This window comes from Scomber japonicus, chromosome 9 (genome assembly GCF_027409825.1).
Source record: "Scomber japonicus isolate fScoJap1 chromosome 9, fScoJap1.pri, whole genome shotgun sequence".
Taxonomy (NCBI): Eukaryota; Metazoa; Chordata; class Actinopteri; order Scombriformes; family Scombridae; genus Scomber; species Scomber japonicus.
The window spans coordinates 38,558,947-38,579,915 of record NC_070586.1 but is presented as its reverse complement, the minus strand read 5'-3'; the positions used below and the strand labels follow the sequence as shown (position 1 = coordinate 38,579,915).

Below are 20,969 nucleotides of genomic sequence, written 5' to 3'. Positions count from 1 at the left end.
TATCTATTATTATCTATATCATAATCAGAGAGCTATGGAAACCTCAGAGTATCAATAAATCCTCAAATTGAATCCAATAACTAGTGTTTGACCTCATATTTAGAACCTAACAATATGACCTGTGTGTGGGAAACACTGTGTAAACACCAAACTATGATGTAGGTCCAGGTCAGTGTTTCACAATAAAATACACTGATTGAAAGCTGAGAGTACATGTAAGATTGGTCATGAGCTGACCTGCTGTGTTTAACTGTATCATAGGACATTTCACACCTGCACCAAGCTGTGTGGGTTGAAGCGTGCCACTAGAATAATTATAGATATGTAAATGTTATTCATTTCTTAATTGACATAGTTTACACAGTGATTAATTTAATACATTTAAATACAGTGATATAATGGGTATACAATAATGATTAAATATGCCAATTATTAAATTCAGTTCATTATTCTCTCTTTACATATCAAATACATTCCTGACCTTTTAAAACATTTTGAATATTAATTTAAAAATGAATAAATTATATATATGTATTATATAAAGTGGAGTTACTTTGAAGATGCTTTGATGAGCTCATAGTGCAACATACAGACAGAACAGCATGCATGCTAATGAATAAAATCACCATATGAATAAACATAATTATAAAGAAGACATTTAGCTAACAACAGCACACAGTCCTAGTGTTTCCACTGAAGAGTCTATCCTCTGGGAATTGTTCTTGTTTTGAATCAGTCCAACTTAAAACAGTTCTTTGTATCCATAAAGCTGCTGGCTGAGAATCTTACTAGTGCTGTAGTAATGTCAACAAATGCAAACATTTTAACTGCATTTTTTTCTACTAATAATGAAGTAGTTAAGACAAGCAGCAACCAGGCGAAGCCCTTTGTAAATTATAAGTGTTGTAATTTGCTGAAAATCATTCATTTATCCATGAACAAAAAACACACTATCAATAATTAGAACATTTATGATTATTTTCTTATACGTTAATGGCTTTTTTAAATCATCCAGTTTCATTTCTACTGCCATTTACAATGAATAAAAATGTCAATGGCATATATATAACGAATGAATTATAATTAACTGATAAGTCAACAATTATTCGTCTTGGCACATTTCAGCCTCCATACTTAACACAGCAGACTGACTGTTGGATCTGTAATGAAAGCAGAGAGTAGAAATGTGTCTATTGGCATTATTTCAGTTACACTGTTTACACACACACATGTACAAAGCTTAAAAATATCTGGCATTCAGAGGGTTAAAAATACCAGCAAGCTTGTCTTGAGTTTCTGCTGGCAGCTGTTTAGCTTGTGTACAGCTCTGAGAGAAGAGAGCAGTCAGCAGGTCAGGAGTGGATAAAAGCAGGAGTGCAGTGTGGGCTCACTGGAACTATACCACATGATTTTAGAACAAGTTTCAGCCCTCCTGAAATCTGACTAGAAACTGAATATTGATTTGAAATTGATCATCTTGACAAACAAAAGCGATCCCTTGTAATCGCTCCAAAGTGAAATCTTTGTCTGTGTTTTCTCTTCCAGATAATATGTCATACTTTTAGATGAAGGACCACCCGAGACACACAGCATGTGTAATCTGTTGCCTTTTTCTAAGCTGTAAAACGGCTGTGACACAACCAGACTAAGTTGTAAAGCTTTCACACCTTTTGCTATTCTCTTTATAATGCTCTATATCTTTAAACGTTTAATACATGGTTCATTTTCCTGAATAAATAAACATATTTTAATCACTATGCACTTTGAATTGTGTGATTCATAAAATATAGAAGTTGAATAATGCCAGAGGAAGAAGCTTGTAAGTTGTCTTCTTCTTGTATGTGATGGAGGTGATTTCTTTTCTAATGTTGTCAGATGTCTCATCATTAAATCATGCTATGATGTTGCAGACAAAGGGTGATGGTTTATTTTTGTGAATACAGAGTATTGCATGAGAAAGCGTGGCTCATACTGTGGGTAAGATGCTTGTTGAATTATCAGTGTGATAACATATTAATGATTTGTTCTAACAGTGTAGAAACTCGCCGTTTTCTGTCCAGGTGGTATACTGTACTGTATACTGTATGTGAACCTCTTAACATCTCCCTGTTGTCTCTTGCTGTGTTTTCATTTCACACAAACATTGTAGCATCACGCTCACATCAGTGCACTAGCAGGTTCACTGTACCTCTGTACTGCTGTCTGAGAGGACTCTGCTGCTGAAACACTGCACCCCATTCTCATCTAACATGTGTAAAAGTGTAATAGGCTACCTGCTCTCCTTTTTCCATGCAGTGTTGTACTCACCAATATTCATCCCATATTTTCTCAGGAAGTTTCTCAGAAGATAATTTGGGAAAAATAAGGAACTCTCACACAACATAGTCAACAACCAACCAGATGAATTTAAAACCAAAGTAAATATTTAGTCATTACAGGAAATTCTAAAGTGAACTAACTAGCACAAACAGAGAAAAGTCATCAATCATGTCAGTCAACTGACTGAGTGATGTCAGTTAACAATATTAGATAGATAGATTTTATTTGTCAGATTTATTCAGATTAAACACATGCAGTGCACATCAGAACAATATCTCATTGCAATGGCTCAAAGATAGTGCTGAATATTAATACTAACAAAACTGGGGAAATAAAATAAAACTATGTATAAAGATACAAAAATATATTATATATATATTATATGGAGCACTTAACATTAGCACACATTAGCAACCATAAGATACTAGTCATACCAGTTTATAAAAGACTGTAGTTGCAAAATAGTTCATGTCAATGCTCATGAGTACATTTTTTCATTTATTAAAGAATCATTTTTCTACTTATTCATCACAGAGAAGTTACATAGACTGACTTTAAAGCCCTGTGTAGTAAGATTTTACAATTCACAACTGCAGTAAAGACTTTAAACATGTGCTGTCTGGAGTCTACAGAACAAAATCATACTTTGTCAAACCACAATGTGTCCCTCACGCAAAGGGAATTAGCTGTTATATTTTTAATTTAATCAACTTCAAAGTACATGAAAATTAAAGGCCAAGCCATAAAAATGTGAGCAGAAAGGTTTTCTTGAGTTGAACAGACGTGTTCCTGTAGTAACAATCAGGATGTGCACTTCTCCAGATAGAGGCTGACCCACTTAGCTCTTGACTCCTTCCCATGCCAAAATCCCTGGATCTTTTTTTTTTTTTTTTTATTAAGATAAGAATTTACTGTCAAAAATAAATCTCTAAATCTCCTTCACCAAGTCTCCCAACCCAACCCCATCCTGCAGCCTTACCCACTGCTCCCTAGATTAGATTGTCATGGATTAATCCCCAGAGTTTACTCAGTCAGAATACAGCTGTCTGTCTGTTTGCTCCCAGTGCTGCTGCTGCATCACCTCTGCACCTCAGCTGTGTGGATAAGTGTGTGTGAGTGTGTGTATATTAATATTTACAACCACATATCCTAAAAAGACTAACATTTTAACATCAAACAGCAGTTAGCTCACCCTCACATACTGACTTTGCTATGGTGTCTGATAAGGCCCAAAAATGTCTCCTTACACAGAAAAGTCATGTTTTGTCTTCCTTATTGTGCCGTCGAGCCATGCAGGGACTTTTGGTTTTATGTGTCCAACTGTTAAGATATTTGACTTTGACATTTCTGCTTTCGACCAAAATAAATACATGACTTAGAGAATGAAACAACCAGATCTGTAGATCGTGGAAAGTTTGTGTTAATACATTGTTAACTTATGGTGGTTAGATATGTTACATTATATTCTCTAACATGTTTTTTTTTCTCCATCAAATACAGCAACACCACAGAGTTGTAATACATGTCTCACTCCAAAACCAACTGTGTTAAATAACTTTACTGTGATCCAAACATACACACTGTTGAGAGTAGTGGAGCAGCTGATCATGTGTGTGTGTGTGTGTGTGTGTGTGTGTGTGTGTGTGTGTGTGTGTGCTCTGGTAGATGAATGAGAGATAAAGAGCACTTGTTGGAAATACACACATGCAACTGTGCCACTCACTGCAGCACTGACTAACAACTAAAGCTTTGTTACACTTATTTGATGAAATAGACGCAAACAGACTCAGTTAATGCACCAACACTGGCATATATGAAATGTGAGCCATTATTACACTGGTACTACTCTTTCTGTTGTTACCAGTACATAGTGTGAACTGCTCCATTCACTATGAATTATACATAAAACTATATAAAAAGTCTATTTTATGCAATATTTTGTAATTTAAACAGGAAAATTCCAACTAGTGATACTGACAGCAGCTCCAAAGATCACATTAACCCATAGACTGTATAAAAGACCACAGCCAAGTGTCAGTTTAGCCTTTGGAGAAAATATGTGATAACCTTGCTACCTGAATGTGTAGTATATTATTCTTAATAGTAAAAAAAAAAAAGATAAAAGTCTCATAAATTGCTGAATCTGGTTATATTATGATCCTGGAGTCAGATCCAACACAGAACTGGTTCTTTAAACCTGGCCCTGGTCCTGACTGTGGCATAGGACGAAAAGGTCTTGAAAACACACACTAGAGAAAAAGAAGTGATCACAAAAACCATTTGAATTGTTGTTGTTGGGTTACTACATAGATGGACTGATTGGCAGAAGAGGTCCATGTAACACTCAAAGTCAGTGTTACATAAATCTGAATGATTGATGCTATTTCTGATGTATTTGGCCAGTCTTCATCCATATCAGGTTTGACACATCGTCTTCACTTTTTTTTTTTTTTTGATGATCTCTATCTGTCTCTCTCCTCCTCTGTTGTCTCTGTCCACTTCAACTCCTCTTTCACTTCTGGTTCTAGCCTGCATGTAGAATGTCTCTCTAACTCTAATCAGACTAATCATCACTTACTGGATTGTCTCTGATAAAACACAGCTGTGCCAGACCCCCAGCTAACCAGCCCCCTCCTCCTCTCCGACCTCTCACTGATGTTCAATTTGTAGTTGAGAATGATCTGGCTATAAAAACCATGAATAATCCTGCAATATTGTCAAAAGCGAATGGTAAAGGGGTTTGTCATGGTGTGTGGTTATCAGAGGGACAGACTGATTGCTGCTTTTTATTCACTCTCTTTTATGTGGTTCGCTCGCTTTGTCCGTCTTGAACCTGAGTCCTCAAAAGCTTCTTTTGTTGCTGGTGTGTTGGTGTTCGGGCTTCTGTCAAAGCTTCTATCTTCAGCCTCTCCCTCCCTCTCTTCAGATCAGTGTACTGAGTGCCACAGTGTGTCAGATAAAAGCAGCCAAATGAAAGACTTTGCCACCATGTTCACTTCAAAATGAAAAAAAAAAAAATCACAGAGACTAGAGCTAGGCGGTCTCTGTGGAGAGCAGTCTGGGGTTTGTGTAAGCACTTTATAAGCCACAGCAACCAGCTTGTTTCTGGGTAATAAAGCAGTATGGATAATCCCAGGAGACCAGCTCTACCCTCACAATGACAATCTAGAGGCGGACTCATTACAAAGCATTTCTTCAAAGTCTCCAAACTTGAATTTTCTCTATTTAAAGTTATGAGCTAAGATTTTTGTGATATCAAACCCAATGGCTGACAATTTTTAAAGTCTGTGTAAAGTAAGAATAAATATGTGTTCTGAGTTTGACATACCACAGAAAAGTGTGTTGTTAACCACCCTACCAAATTTGAATGATTAAAAAAATCGCCAAATATATGAAATTAGGCTTCAAAATTGTGTAAAACTCAGCCTCTTTCTCTGCTCCCAAACATTGAGTTCACTGAAACCCCGCCCCCCTACCAAGTGTCACCTGTCAATCAAAGTCACCACCTCTACCAGAAACATGGACCCCATGTCTGAGAGCTTTCTGCTGCTAACTCGGCTGCTAGCTCAGCGGCTGACTCAGCTAACTAGCTAACTGTAGACTGTAGTAGTAGTAGTGTGTGCCGAATGTATTTATACCTCTACAGCAGCAGGGGCGGGTTTATGCTATCACTTCCGCATTACGTAACGCAGCAGTGCTTTTCAGACCCGCCCACTCAATCCTGAACACTGAAATCTTGAAACACAGTTTGTGAAGCCTAGCTCCACAATTCAAATCTAAATGGTTGAAATGCTTTTTTAGGAATACATTTATATGTATTAATTACATATTAACGGTCTTTAAGCAATAGTGTTTTTAGTGTATTTATTATTTAATGTTTGATCTCCTTATCTGGATCTGGGGTTTCAATGGCATTCATTTAGCCCACATTCACAACAGATAAACCAGGTGCTGTGTGGTTTGCTGCCCCTAGTGGTCAAAACAACTGTCATATGTAGTCATGCTTAAATCATCAAGTGTTTAACTCCAGTGTATTGGGACCATTGCTGAACAATTTACTGTCCAAATAGAAACTGACTTTAAGTGCACTGAAATGTTTGGAAGGCAGTGTGGCTGTGTGGAAGGTAGGAAATGAATCTAAACACGTGTACACTTTGGGTGTTTTTACACAAATCTGAAAGATCATGCTTCTGGACTATAATGTGTTTGAGTAATGGCTGCTTTTATTCTGATTACTGAGCTGTGGCACCAAATGTTCTCCTCATAACTCTAAAAACATATCTAATAATATCCTCACTCTGTCCCAGAGGTTAATTAGCTGGTGTTGGGGGCTTCCTGAGAGAACTGGTGGAGGTTCATACTGGTGGAGGTGGCACGCAGAGTGGGCAGGGGGTCTTATCTTCGCTGTATCTAATTGAGATGTCTGTCTGTTTGCCTGTCCGTCAGACATATCAGAGATGGAGTCATACCATTCCTATTCCCCCCCAGAGGAGAGGAGGTCCCGCCAGTCTGACCTGTCCTCCCACTCCTCCAACGAAAGAGACAACCTCAGGTATGGATGGATGAATTGAATGCAAGACAATTGAAGTCTCAAGTGTTGAGAGTTGTTTGGACTTTCTCTGGAGGACTTGAGAGTTGCTTTAATAATGCTTCGACTTGTCTTGATGGACATGAGATTGACATTTTGACTCCCATTGTGATCTTGTCTGCTTCCTACCTGAACTCACCTTTATACACTTGGGATCAGGTGGTATCCTACCTTTTTTTCATTTAAAGCCCTCTCATCCTGTGTGTGTGTGTGTGTGTGTGTGTGTGTGTGTGTGTGTGCGTGTGCGTGTGCGCGTGTGCGTGTGTGCATGTGCGTGTGCGTGTGTGTGACAGGGAAGAACCGATGAGGACGGCCGAGATGTCAGCCATGGCTTCACCATTCCGAGTACCTGAAGACCCTCAGACCTCGGCTGAGCTGGACAAAGACATGCCACGCATAGAGGAACCTCCAGGTTATCGCTCACTCTTTACTTTATACTTCACCATGTCCTTTTAAAAGCATACATTGTAACTCTTGTGGATTTTCTTCCCAACAGTTACTATAACAACCACGCCAAAGATTCTCCTCCGACCTAGTCCAGAAGATGAAAAAATCTATGGGTGAGTTTTGTTGTCTTTCCTCTCAGTGTTCCATTCACCTCAGATTGGTCCCTAGTTCAGCTGGTAGTGATTTTTGTGGCTAATTAGCACAGTGAAATCAATACCAAATGATTATTACTGTATATAGAAGCTGTGTTCACCCTGCTGTGACAGTGTGTTTAAGGTTGTGTTGGCAGGATGCAGAATGTAGAGATGTTATTTATCAGGGTTACTATGTTCATATTATCTGGGATAGAAGGAAGGGAACGTGCTGAACATGATATAACGACAAATCTGATGACAGGGCAACAGAGAAACACCATGAAACTGGAATCAGGAATCAGTCACAATATTCTTCTATACGTTTTCATTCATCATGACTGCAGTACATTTACTCTACCTGACTTTTATGTGTAATGGAGTACTTTTAAATTGCTGTATTGGGGCTTTTATTGCAGTAAAGTATTAAAGTATGTCTTCCAGTGCTGAAAGAAACACTTGTGATAAAACCTGAATCAGCAGATTTACACTGAGATTTTTATTTACTGTAACCTCAGAGAACTTGAAGTATGAAGTATGACTGGTTAGTTTAATAAATGTAAATGTTATGTTTGATTTATTTTCACATATCTGATAGAAAACAGCCAGCGATTTAACATGAATACTGGACTTGAAGATGAATACAGTTGTCCACCAGCATAAAATTGTTATTTGTGTGTCATTTGCATAAAATCCTCTTTTTAACCTATACTGTAACTAGTTACAACTTTCCTGATACAGCCGTAAATAGGTTTTTGTGCTACTGCTTTTTTTAAATGTGGTATTTGATTTAATTTGATGTATTCTGTGTATTCTATTTTTTAACTGTATTATTATTATTATAATTATTCAGTGGGTTTAAGGGTAAGGGTATTGTCATTTTAACTTTTCAACTCATTTTAGTTCAAGGGCCACATAAAGCCCAATTCGATCTGATGTGGGCCAGACCAGTAAAACCATTGCATGATAACCTATCAATTCTATATATGTATTAAAGTTATAACTTTACTGTAAAAAGCCATCTACAGTATTTACAAAAAGGATAAACAAGATATATCTGAGATATCTGAAAAAAAATGATTTCAACAATATTATGTCAGTTTTTTCACATTATTTTGCACAGAGGCTGCTGATTAACAACATTTTGCACAATGTTCAATATATGAATGAATTCCATATGTATTTAATATGCAGACATTTATTTCTCCAGTGGATTGTATTCTGGTCAGGATGGAAAAATATCTGAAGTAGCAGAAAAATAGTAATTTTCATACTTTGCAAAGTTATCCAGTGGGCCAGATTGGACCCTTTGGCGGGCCGGTTCTGGTCCACGGGCGGTATGTTTGACACCTCTCCCCTAGAGGGAAACTTAAAATTGACACAACAGTATTCTTGTAATAAGTGATAAAAATAAATAAATACATAAAATAAACTATATATAATAATCAATCTATCAATACTACGGTATATACAATAAACAATCTTTTTTTAAACATGTTTTTATGTTAATTGTATATGTTTTTTGATATGAAGCACTTTGTTGTAAAGCACTTTGAGTTGCATTTCCTGTATGAAAGGTGCTATACAAATAAGGTTTATTGTTATTAGTAGTATTATCAGTAGTAGTAGGACTTGTAGTAGTAGTAGTAGAGAGGAGATGTAATAAATGTGAGTGATTGGACTTTTCACATTAACACTTCATGTGGATGATCATTAGCAAACCTTAATGGGAGCATGTTTAACCTCCCTGTAGGCCAAACACAGTGATGGTGAATTTCCAGAAGGGAGACAGTGTGGGGCTGAGGCTGGCAGGAGGAAATGATGTTGGCATCTTTATTGCTGGTGTTCAAGAGGGCAGTCCTGCTGAAGAAGAAGGCCTCCGCATCGGAGATCAGATCTTAAAGGTAACCGTCTGGACACAAATCATTTCATTGAAGAATTTTTCTCCAGGTTTTTCTGCTTAATTAAACAGACTATGAAATATTTTGTCTGTACTGTGTATTAAATAAACATCATATCTTTGATTCACTAATCAGTGTTGCTCTTGTTTGTGTCTTACAGGTGAACAACGTGGATTTTCAAGGTGTAGTGAGAGAGGAGGCGGTGCTTTTCCTGTTGGAGATTCCTAAAGGAGAACTGGTCACCATCCTGGCCCAAAGCAAACCTGACGGTAAAACATTCCCTCCACAAACCCCAAACAAGATTTGTACTCCATTTAAGGTTTTTGTAAGGTAATACTAAAATCAACAACAAAAAAGTCCTAATATTCTAAAGTTTTGGTTTAAACCATAGACTGTATAAAATAAAAATGGACGTAACATCCGTAACGTCACCCATTGGTTTGTGGACTGCTGCTCGGAAGCCAATAGTTTCGAATCTGGGCAGCGCCATCTTGAAAATTTCAGGTGCATGCTGGGAAAAATAAAAACACGGATTCTACTTATATGGGCATGAAGTGGAGCCATGGGCGGAGCAGGGAGTTTGCTATGGTTGCGAGGGCTGGATCTTGAGGACATTGGGCAATCAACCTGTCAATCACGACGTAGCCACGCCCTAATGCATACCCTGCTTTATCATCAAATGTAAAATCAGGGAGGCCAAAATGTCCCAAATGAACATCATACTGCATTGAAGAAGGCTTTAAACTAGCGATTGAGACCATAAACACATTTTGAAAACGTTTACTGAGGTTAGAAACTCAAGTGAGAAGTTGGTGAATTCTCCATAGAGACGGAAGTCCTTTTGACACCAAAACGGTCGCCCCCTGGTGGCCTTTTGATAGAATGCAGTTCTAAGTTACTTCCGCGTTGGCCTCATTTCAGAGGGCTGGAACTCCCAGCCTGGTTTAAACCTATCATCAGTTTTACTTCCCTTTATTTTGTACTGTTTAATTAGATCAAACCAAATATTCAGTGTGTGGGAAATTTATTGAGTCTATTGAATCTTTATTAGCTTAATATTGCTGGGCTGAAATGTATGCCACAGTTGTTTTAGTATCTTTTCACTTTGCACTATAGTCTTTGTCTTGCTGCTTGATCACTGGTCCAAGCTGTGCTGCATGATAATAATCTTTTAATTTTTAGAAGTGAGAAAAATATCTGCTCAATGCTCCATATGTGGGCCCTCTGATGCTGGGCTGCTAGTGTACAGTAGGTTTTAATGGAGAATTTTCACTGCAAACATCAGCTGACTGTGACTGAGACTGTGTGGGAACTGCAGAGCTGGCAATAATTCTCTTTGAGTTTATCATTATGAGACATCTTTCACATGCCCTCCAGACGTAATTGTAATTTTTATTTGTATTGGACCTTGACCTGACCCTGCAAGGAGGTGTGGCCCAAAGGAAACTCGATCCAAATCTTAATATGCAGGATCTTATTTTGCTGTGCCACGGAGCTCTAGTGTCCTAAAATGATTCAAAATGCATCAGTGAGTCACGCAGTTGCACTGGCTGACTCTGTCATTATTGTTGTATTTCTGTGAAATCTGTGCATGATGGGACATTTTTAACACTCACAAATATTTTTTTAGCAAGAACAGAGATTATTAAATGCTCCTCTAATTATTGATGTTCCTGTAAGCTAAACAACCATTCAAAAACACTCAGGTTTCACAGAAGTTGCAGGTTCAATGAGAGTAGGGGAGAACGGGGTTGGTTGTCACATTCATCAGATGTTACTTCAGAGATCATTTTCCGGAGTAAACCACCTGACATTGATGAGAGGACGTTCAGTATTTTTCATGTGGAAATGTAAATATCCAACTCTTCGGTGACCAGGAACTTTGTCAGGAAGGCAAAAAAGAGCCAGACTCCCCCAGATGTGATGCTCAGAGCAGTCAGGGAGGTGAAAATGCACAATCGTTGTATTGAATAATTTTTCCTGTTTATGTTCTCTTGGTGCAGGAGATGTGTTAGGTTGTTTTATTTCAATGAAACTATACATTTGAAATCATTTTTAAAGATTGTCTACATTTTTGATGTTTCTCCATTACAATAACACTGGGACAACAAAACCCCATAGTGTGAGACTACCAACCCCATGATGGGGACGCTTTTCACAATTGCACAAGACATATTTGACGGCCCAGAATTAGCTGAAGGAGAGTAAGACCACTCTATTCCTAACTGACACTTGAGGCTTTCATTACAAATTAAAAGGGAATCTGTTCAGTATAAGGTTCATGAGGATTTCAAAGGAAAGTAACAAGTGTGACTACCAACCCTGTTCTCCCCTATATATATATATATATATATTCATATAAATATATAATAACACTAATTTTATCCTTTTAACTGCAGTGTAATAAGTTGAGACAACTCGTGTCAGTGATCCATCTGTAACTGAATGTTTTGTGACTAGAACTGTTAAAATGATAGAGGTTGTTATTTAGAGAAGTTTTAATTGAGTGTGTTTTAAGCTTGTCCGAGACTTGTGGAATAATCCAGAACACAGTGTACTATCCCTCAATGTTCTGCCAGCTGTCACACTCACACCTCAGGACCATAGTCTCTCTCTCTCTCTGATGTTTCCATGTAATGATGGAGATACCAGCTTGGTCCCCTGAGGTTTTAGACTAGATTAGGTTGGTTTTGGTTCAGCCAAGCGTGACACACATGGACACATGCACCCACACAGATCCACTCAAGAACATTTGGGTGAGAGAGAGCAACTCAGACTGTTATGTAATGTGCACATTGGGCCCCCTGAGCTTATGGCATTGAAAAAAGGGCTTTAGCCTTTTTATTGAGGAGGAAAAAAAAGAAAAAAAACTATTTCTAAAGCAAAAACTCATCATGCAATAAGGCAGAGCACTGACCTGATATGCAAACTGTGTGAGTCTTCATTAACAAGCTCAGTGAGTACATGTAAGGCTAACAAGGAAGGTGAGACTGTAAGGTTAGTTTAGGATAGGATGCAATTTAGGATCGTGCCAACTGCCGTGTTGTCGACGCCATATTTGACAGTTTGTCATTTGAGCAACAACAATAATTACACATGATACAATTGGTTCATGAAAGGTCAAAACATCTGGCCGAAACTGATGAACACATTGGTGTAGAACATTTGTGGTACTGAACAGAGCCGGCAAAACAATGCAGTAATACACATTTGATTTCATTTGGTGTGGTAAGATAGCAGCTGAAGGTGTTGTAGAGTTTGACAGTTCTTTCTTTCCATCTGAGTTCACTGGCAGGATATTATGGGTCATTGAATGAAAAGGATCCAAAGACCTTTTGTCTCTATTTGACTGTGTAGCTGATGGAAGATGGCTATAGTCTGCACATGATTTGATGTTTGCTAGTATGTTTGCTAGGTTTACTATTGTTCTGGAGATGGGGTTGAATGTTGAAGTCCCTCTTCACAAACATACTGCTACACTCAGATCTGTTTGAGGGCCAAGTGGAGGTTGGTGTGTGTTCAGTTCTTCCAATGGAAGGCATCACTGAGAAATTGTGGGAGGATGCATTTGGGCTGATGCTCCTCCATTGCTTAAAATGACCACAGTTCAACTTAGGAATCAACTTAACAAGAGTGCAAAAAACTGTCCAGATGTTGATATCTTACAGTATATGTGCTGTGACACATTTACTGACCTGTGCCAATCCTGATGATATTGTGGCTAACTCTAAAAAGACCAACAAAGCATCCGAAGCATGTTTGTCTAGTGGTATCCATTGATCCAGTGGTTACATAATCCGCTGTGTATCTAACTTCCAGCTTGTACAGTGACCCAGTGAGCACATCTGGAAACACAGCGACAGACTGTTGGTCCAAAGCTGTTTAGGTGAAACGTCTGCAGTTTAACAGAAAAACAGTAGAGCTTGTGTTAACCTCATACACTGCACTGCTTCAGCATCTGGCCTATTACATACAGTATTTAGACTAGAGACTATAGGGTAATGTCTAGGGCTGGGTGTCAGTACTCGATACCTTTAAAGTATCAACTGAAATAAATCTACACCACGCAGAAAAATGGAAACATCTCCCATCAAACGATTCCTGCTATCAATCCTTTTTGCATATAGAGCTAGAAAATATGACTATTTGTATGGACTTGCTCACAGCCAATCAACGAAAGCGTTCTTCAATTTAATGTGACATGTAATTGGTCCACTGCAACAGCAGCTACAACCTATCTGTGGTGGTGAAGTCGTACTGATTTTGAGTTCAGCAGCCAAGACACCACCTAAATACTCCACCGGATAAAAACAAGAGCACTAAATGTGGAATGAGTATCAATGAAGTACTCAGTTGGTATCAGTATCACTTTAAGGGTACATGGATTGGTACTGGTATCATCATTTTTTAAAGGATACCCTTGCTCTGTTATAATCCCCAAAGATAATAAGAAAGGAGTCTCTAGTGGCAGTGTTTAGAAAAGAGCCACCACCACTTTCAGCTCTTCACACCAGCTCTACCAGCTGAATCTGATACTAGGCCACGTCATAATTTAACTAAAATACATATAACAGAGCCAATACTCAATACTTTTTTAAAATAATGCCAAAAATTAGTCCACATTATGGTGACCATGCATAATAGCACAACAAAACATAATTTTTAAAATGTTCTATTTCATAATTAGTCCAGTTGAGTACTGTACCACTATTACCATGTTCTTTGTAGTTTTTGGGGAGTTTTATTTATTGTATCCAGTGTGTGTGATTAAAATAGACTGAATATATGCTTTTTGTCTTATTCTGTTGTGGCCTCAGTATGTATGAAGCCTGGTTTGTACAGCCAGCTAGCCTAGGCAGCAGTGCGTTGCAGTCAGTATGACTGTTGGTCCTTTTGGGTCAGCGCTCTGTCAGACCACACTTATCAAATCAAGAGTCCTTGCAGGAGCCTGGAGCACGCTGAGAAGTGCATTTCCATGCAGTCAGGCAAATATGTGTCTTTATTTTGATTGTGTAAATAGAAACTAAAAATTTGAGCATGGAGGCTCATTCTTTTTTTTAGTATGATTTATTTATGAGTTTTCAAAATAAAAATAAAAAACTGACATGAGTCCACATTAATGGAGCAAAGTTGACAAAAACTCAAATGATGTAAAAAAAAAAGAAACAAGAATAAGAGAGGTAGTAACAAGAACAACAGACAAGCAGGAAAGCTCCAAGTGAAGCTAAACAACCTCGAAACACAGGTTGCAACCAGATTACAGTAATGTGGGTGTACAAATAGAACATAGGGTCATAATGTATGGTGTATAGAAACACCCACTGAAGCCGAGTCTCATGTGGAAACACGTTCAAACCTGGAGACAGGTATGCATGGAAAGTGTAAACAAACAATAGTCCCCAAAAAACAAAACAAAGACAAAAAAAACAAACAAACAAAAAAAAAACAACAACAAAAAAAAAAAAAAAAAAAAAAAAATAGTAGACAACGCTGCAATGCTACAGTGTGGATCGAGGAGTGGTGAATAGTACGTAGGCTGATAATGGGGGGGGGGGGGGGGGGTATCTAGAGGTTAGGGTCCAGATCTAGCTGTAGAGACCTGACATGTTCTATAAAGGGTTGCCATATCTTATAGAATTTAGCAACAGAAAGGCGGAGCAAGTATTTAATTTTCTCAAGTCTCATGAAGTGGAGGGCATCCTTAAGCCATTTAGAGTGTGAGGGGGGGCTAGAGCTTTTCCAGTGGAAAAGGATGACACGTCTCGCCAATAGAGTGAGGAAAGCAACATGTTGAGCAAAGTAAGATGGTAAACGGATATCACTGGGCAGAACACCAAACAAGGCGGTCAGTGGGCAGGGTTGGATAGGGGTAGAGGTGATGGCTGAAAGTGAGTGAAAGATACTTGTCCAAAATGCTCCCAGTGCAGGACAAGACCAGAACATGTGGCTAAGATTGGCTGGATTCTGATGGCATTTGTCACAATTAGGGTCGGAACCAGGGTAAATACGGGCCAGCTTACTCTTAGACCAGTGGGCTCGATGGAGTACTTTGCACTGTATAACTCCATGCCTCGCACAGATAGAGGAGGAATGGACCCAGGTCAAAGCCTGCTTCCAAGCTTCAGGATCAATCTCTATACCAAGTTCTGTAGACCATGTGTTACGCAGAGAGTCTGAGGATGAGACTTGATATGTGAGAAGAGTGTTGTATAATACTGAGATGGCACCCTTGCGGCAAGGGTTTAAGGATGTTATCAATAGGGGTAATAGAGGGGAGGGCAGGAAAGGCAGGAAAATAGTTACGAACAAAATCTCTGATTTGTAAATATTTGAAAAACTGGTTAGCTGGCAGGTTAAACTTGTGAGCTAACTGGCTAAAAGAGGCAAACGTACAGAGAAGGCCCTGTCGAGGACAGATGGATGAAATAAAGGATTAGAATGTACTGGGCTCATGATAGGGGTAGTAAAGAGCCCAAATTGTCTTCTAAACTGAACCCAGATCTTAAGACAGTTTTTGACTATAAAGCTATTGGAGTATGCAGCAGGCGATGAAGTCAGTGGGAGGCACAGGAGAGACATGAGTGAACCAGAGACACAAGTGGCTTCCTCAATCTGCAGCCAGAGTGGGGGATTGTTACTGATAGAACACCAATGCAGCATTGTCCTGATATTAGCTGACCAATAATAGACTATAAAATTAGGCAGAGCCAAGCCACCTAAATCTTTGGGTTTCTGCAAAGTGTCTTTTCTAATTCTGGGATTGCTTTTGTTCCAAATAAAGTGTGTTATAGAGTTATCAATTGTGTGAAAGAAGGTTTTGGGCAGAAAAATAGGTAAACATTGAAAGAGATATAAAAACTTCGGTAACACATTCATTTTAATGCAATTTATCCGACCCGCTAGGGAGAGGGGCAAGATAGACCAGCGTTGGAGGTCGTCGGACATTCTAGTTATAAGGGGAGAGAAATTCCGATTGTATAATTCTGAATAATCCCTAGTAATGCAGATGCCTAGGTATTTAAAGTGACTCTGGGATACCTTAAATGGTAAACTTGAGAAGGGATATGTTAAGGCTGCAGAATTAATTGGCATGAGTTCACTCTTCTGAAAATTTAGCTTATAACCTGATATTTGCCCAAACTCTTTCAGCACTACAGGGATGGATCTAGCAGGATCAGAGACATAGAGCAAAAGATCATCTGCATACAAAGATAATTTGTGTTCCGAGCCGCCCCGTGAGATCCCAAGCATTTGACTAGACCTGAGGGCAACCGCTAAAGGCTCGATAGCGATAGCAAACAATAAAGGCGAGAGTGGACAGCCCTGTCGAGTACCACGATAGAGAGGGAAATAGTCAGAAAAATCATTATTTGTGTGAACACGTGCAAGAGGAGAAGTATACAAGAGTCTAATCCATGAAATAAATGCTTTACCAAAACCAAGCCGCTGAAGCGTGTAGAACAGGAAAGACCACTCCACGCGGTCAAATGCCTTCTCGGCATCCATTGAGATGACTAACTCAGGGGAGATAGAGGCTGTGGAGGAATACAGAATATCAAGCAGCCGACGAACGTTATGAAAAGAATGACGGTCTTTCACAAACCCTGTTTGATCAGTGGCAACAGCTTTCCAAGCGTTTCGCCAGCACTTTTGCGAGCAATTTGACATCAGCATTAAGTAAGGACAGGGGCCGATAGTTGCTACAGGATAGCGGATCTTTATCCTTTTTAAGTATTAGAGAGATAGTCGCTTGTCTTAATGAGGGGGGTAGGATGCCATTTTGCATTGATTCATTAAACATGTTGAGTAAAAGAGGAGACAGGTAATCAAAGAATGTTTTAAAAAATTCGGCCGGGAAGCCGTCTGGGCCAGGACATTTTCCGCTCTGCATAGACATCAAGGCACTTCTAAGTTCACTTATTGTGAGAGGTTTGTCCAGATCGGCTGCCATGTCAGAGTCAATAGATGGTAAAGGCAAAGAATCAAAAAATCGCTTACACTGAGCCTCATCATTGGGGCTCTCAGAAGTGTATAAAGAGGAATAAAATTGCTTAAATTGAGAGTTGATACATTGAGGGTCTATCGTTATCCCCCTATCTGTGTTGATCTGGGGGATTTGTCTTGATGGAGCAGATTGCCGTATTTGGTGAGCTAAAAGTTTGCTTGGTTTATCACCAAATTCATAATAATTATGCCGTGATTTTAGAAGGGCCTTAGCCGCAACATCCGAGGATAAACAGTCAAATTCAGATTTTTTTGTGAGCAAATCTTTAATTAAGTCAGGCTCAGGTGAGTCAACACATTTTAATTGTAACTCTGAAATCGCCTTGGAGAGGACCAAGTTCTTTTCCTTGGCAATTTTTCTCTGGTGGGCTGAATATGAAATAATTTCTCCTCTAAGAAAGGCTTTATTGGTTGCTATAAAGAGATCAATGATCAATTTATTTTCTTAATAAATTCATTATCAGAGAGTAGTAAAGAATCAAAGCGCCAAGGGGCATGGGATGGGGGCTTACCCGGAAGGGAGATGTCCAAGACTACAGTAGCATGGTCTGAAATCACGATAGGATTATAGGAACAAAATTTAACAGAGGAGAGTAATTTGTTGTCAACGAGAAATAAATCTATAAGGAGAAACGTCTGGTGCCAGGATTAAAAAAGCGCCAGACATCAGAGATGGCATATTGTTCCATAAATACCTGAATTGTTTTAGCTGACTTAGACATGGCAGAAAGCTTGGTAGAAGGGCGGTCTGGCGAAGGGTCAAGGCAGCAGTTGAAATCACCTCCTAAAACAAGCTGGTGAGAGTGCAAGTCAGGTAGAGAGAAAAATTTTTTTTTGAAAGAATTATCGTCATCCCAGTCAGGTCCATAAACATTTGCTAATATGAGACTATTACCACACATTTTGCCTGTTATGATAATAAAACGCCCATTAGGATCAGAGATGACTTGGGACACAGAAAAGGGAACAGATTTATGGATAAGTATGGCTGCTCCTCTCGCCTTGCTGGAAAAGGAAGAATGATACAGCTGGCCCACCCACCCCCTGCGAAGCTTAAGGTGATCTGCTGGCCTAAGGTGAGTTTCCTGTAAAAAGGCGATTTTGGTGTTTAAAGATTGTAGGTGATTAAGGACTTTGCTTCGTTTGAAAGGTGAGTTCAGCCCTTTTACGTTCCAGCAGGTAAGCCTTAATGCACTACCAAGTGCCGGTAGGGGATCAGGTAAAGCCATCAGGTAATGTAGTTATATAGGGACCCACTGCAATAGACTGTGCCCATAAACACAACCCCCAAACAGTCAAGGACTATAAAGGGAATAAGCACCAGAATGAAAATCACACTGTGCATTGCAGCAAAAACACACCAGTTTACGTAAAATAAAAACAAAAAAAACACACAACAAATCACAACTGAGAAGACATTAACAGTTATACATCCTTCCCCCTTCCCACCCCATCCTAGGCTGCATGCAGTTGCTGGCACGCAGGACAGCAACATACAGCACTCTGATCTACCGATCAGCATATTTAACTACTTCCTTACATCTTTGCAAAAACTCCCACCAGGTAACAAATTTACAATGATTTCTAACCTCTTGAAATGCCTCTAAGAACAAGAGGAAACTAGTGTGAAGAGCATCCACAGCATCAGAGATATTATGAATTAACGTCCCTGCTAAATATGATGAACAACGTGACAGGGCTTTCAAATCACAGTCATTAGAGGGCGCGTCTGCACCCCAAGGATCCGAGCATATGAACACAGCTGTCTGATGAGGAGATATGGCATTTGGAAAGGTACATCCTCCTGGAAAAAGCTAATTTTCAAACAGCTAAAACTGTCCTCATGGCAGTAGGCATAAACGCTCTTACAAACAAAGTCAAATTGCCATGGCAACACGGAAGAACAAATAAACAGAAAACGCAATAATTGAACGGATCCCCAGTACATGAAAATAGCAGCGCGGATAAACTGCATATTAATAGGTAATATGCATCTGATTACAAGTTCTGCACATACTTATCAGCCTCCGCAACGGACCGGATCCAAACTTTCTCACTGCTGGGCAGAGTGATGCGGAGTTTAGCAGGGAAGAGGAGAGATGGCTTGTATCCACGTATGTAAAGTTCAGCCATCACATCCTTATATTCCGCTCTCTGTTTCAGCACATCTGCGGTGTAATCCTCGTAAATCCGGATCTTGTGCTCCTTGTAGGACAGGTTACCTCGTTTACGAGCTTCTCGGATGATCAGGTCCTTAACTTGGAAGCGGTGGAGACGTATTATGACAGGTCGGGGCTTTGAACCAGGCGCAGGCTTCGGTGCAAGGCTCCTGTGTGCGCGGTCCAACTCGGGTGGAGAAGGTAGAACCTCTGTGCCAAAAACGTCGACCAAGAGTTGGGAAAAGAAAGCTGTTGGGCGAGGACCTTCAAGGGACTCAGGTAGGCTGATGATCCGTATGTTTTGGCGCCTGCTGCGCCCCTCCAAGTCGGCTAGTCTGGCCGTCAGTGATTCCTTGTCTTGCTTCAAAGTTGTACACACTTTCTCAAGTTCACCGAGACGACGATCCACTTCGTTAGTATTATCCTCCAGTGAGCCAATGCGCTGCTCATGGTCTGAAACCGTTGAGTTCAAGTTGTCCAGGGTCTTGGAGAGCTTATCAAATGAAGACTTAAAGTCGGCAGCCAGGGCTCTTCTGTGGTCAGCTAGCAAAGAGCTAATGTCTTCCATTGTGATGCTAGCGGGTGGCAAAAGAGCCTCTTTCTCTTGTTTTCCCTTTTGTTTTGACATTGTCGGGATCAGAGTGTTAGATGAACTTCTAAATCAGTTATGCAGTAAGAAAATATGCAAATAAGAGGCTAGAAAGATGAAAAGTAAGTAGAGGTAGCAGGAGCGAATTGCAAGCACGTCTCTACTCTGCGCGCCTCATACCGGAAGTTCATGGAGGCTCATTCTTGACCTTTAGAAACAGTACATGTAACTAAATAACTTGAGCTCATACTTGTGCTCTTTATTCAGCCAATGGAAATAGCTCAGTTCACGTGATGTGAAGTGTTAGTCAAGCATACAAAAAGGCTCCAGATTAAACCACCAAATATGCCAGAATGACGCAAAGGATTATTTTATAATCTAGCACCACTTTAGCCAGTAATCAGCAGAATAACATTATTTGTCTGCTTTCCAAATATGTTACAAATCACTGTCAAAAATGATGATGATCGCTGTGATTGAGGTCTGATCAGGTTTAGGTACAAAAAACATTTTTCCTGGGAGTCAAACACATGATCACAAGTAATCATGAATAGTGAGGGAGTTTGTTATCTCTGTTTTGGTTAAATAAATCAGACCCGAACTGGTGACAGCACAGACTGGGAAGAGGTGAACGTCAGTGGCTAGGAGTCAGTGGAGAGAGAGAAAGCAGGTTCATTGGTTCTTACTGAAGATGTAAAACAAATATAAAGTCTCATTTTTTTAAACATCACCCATTACTCAAACAAGAGGAAATAGTGCATTTCGGATTATTGTCAGTGGTGGATTAATTCACTTTTGGTGGTTCAGTCAATATTAGTGACAGTAGGACAG

General features: G+C 39.5%; 1 protein-coding gene across 1 annotated transcript in view; it reads left to right on the top strand.

The window, feature by feature from the left end:
* Nucleotides 1–20,969, top strand: part of LOC128365276 (tight junction protein ZO-2-like) — a 110,449-nt gene that overhangs the window by 62,623 nt on the left and 26,857 nt on the right. The window contains exons 8-12 of the mRNA XM_053325952.1: nt 6,766–6,871; nt 7,201–7,319; nt 7,404–7,467; nt 9,239–9,389; nt 9,547–9,655. Of these exons, the coding sequence (XP_053181927.1) occupies nt 6,766–6,871; nt 7,201–7,319; nt 7,404–7,467; nt 9,239–9,389; nt 9,547–9,655 (549 nt within the window). The remainder of the gene's footprint in view (nt 1–6,765; nt 6,872–7,200; nt 7,320–7,403; nt 7,468–9,238; nt 9,390–9,546; nt 9,656–20,969) is intronic.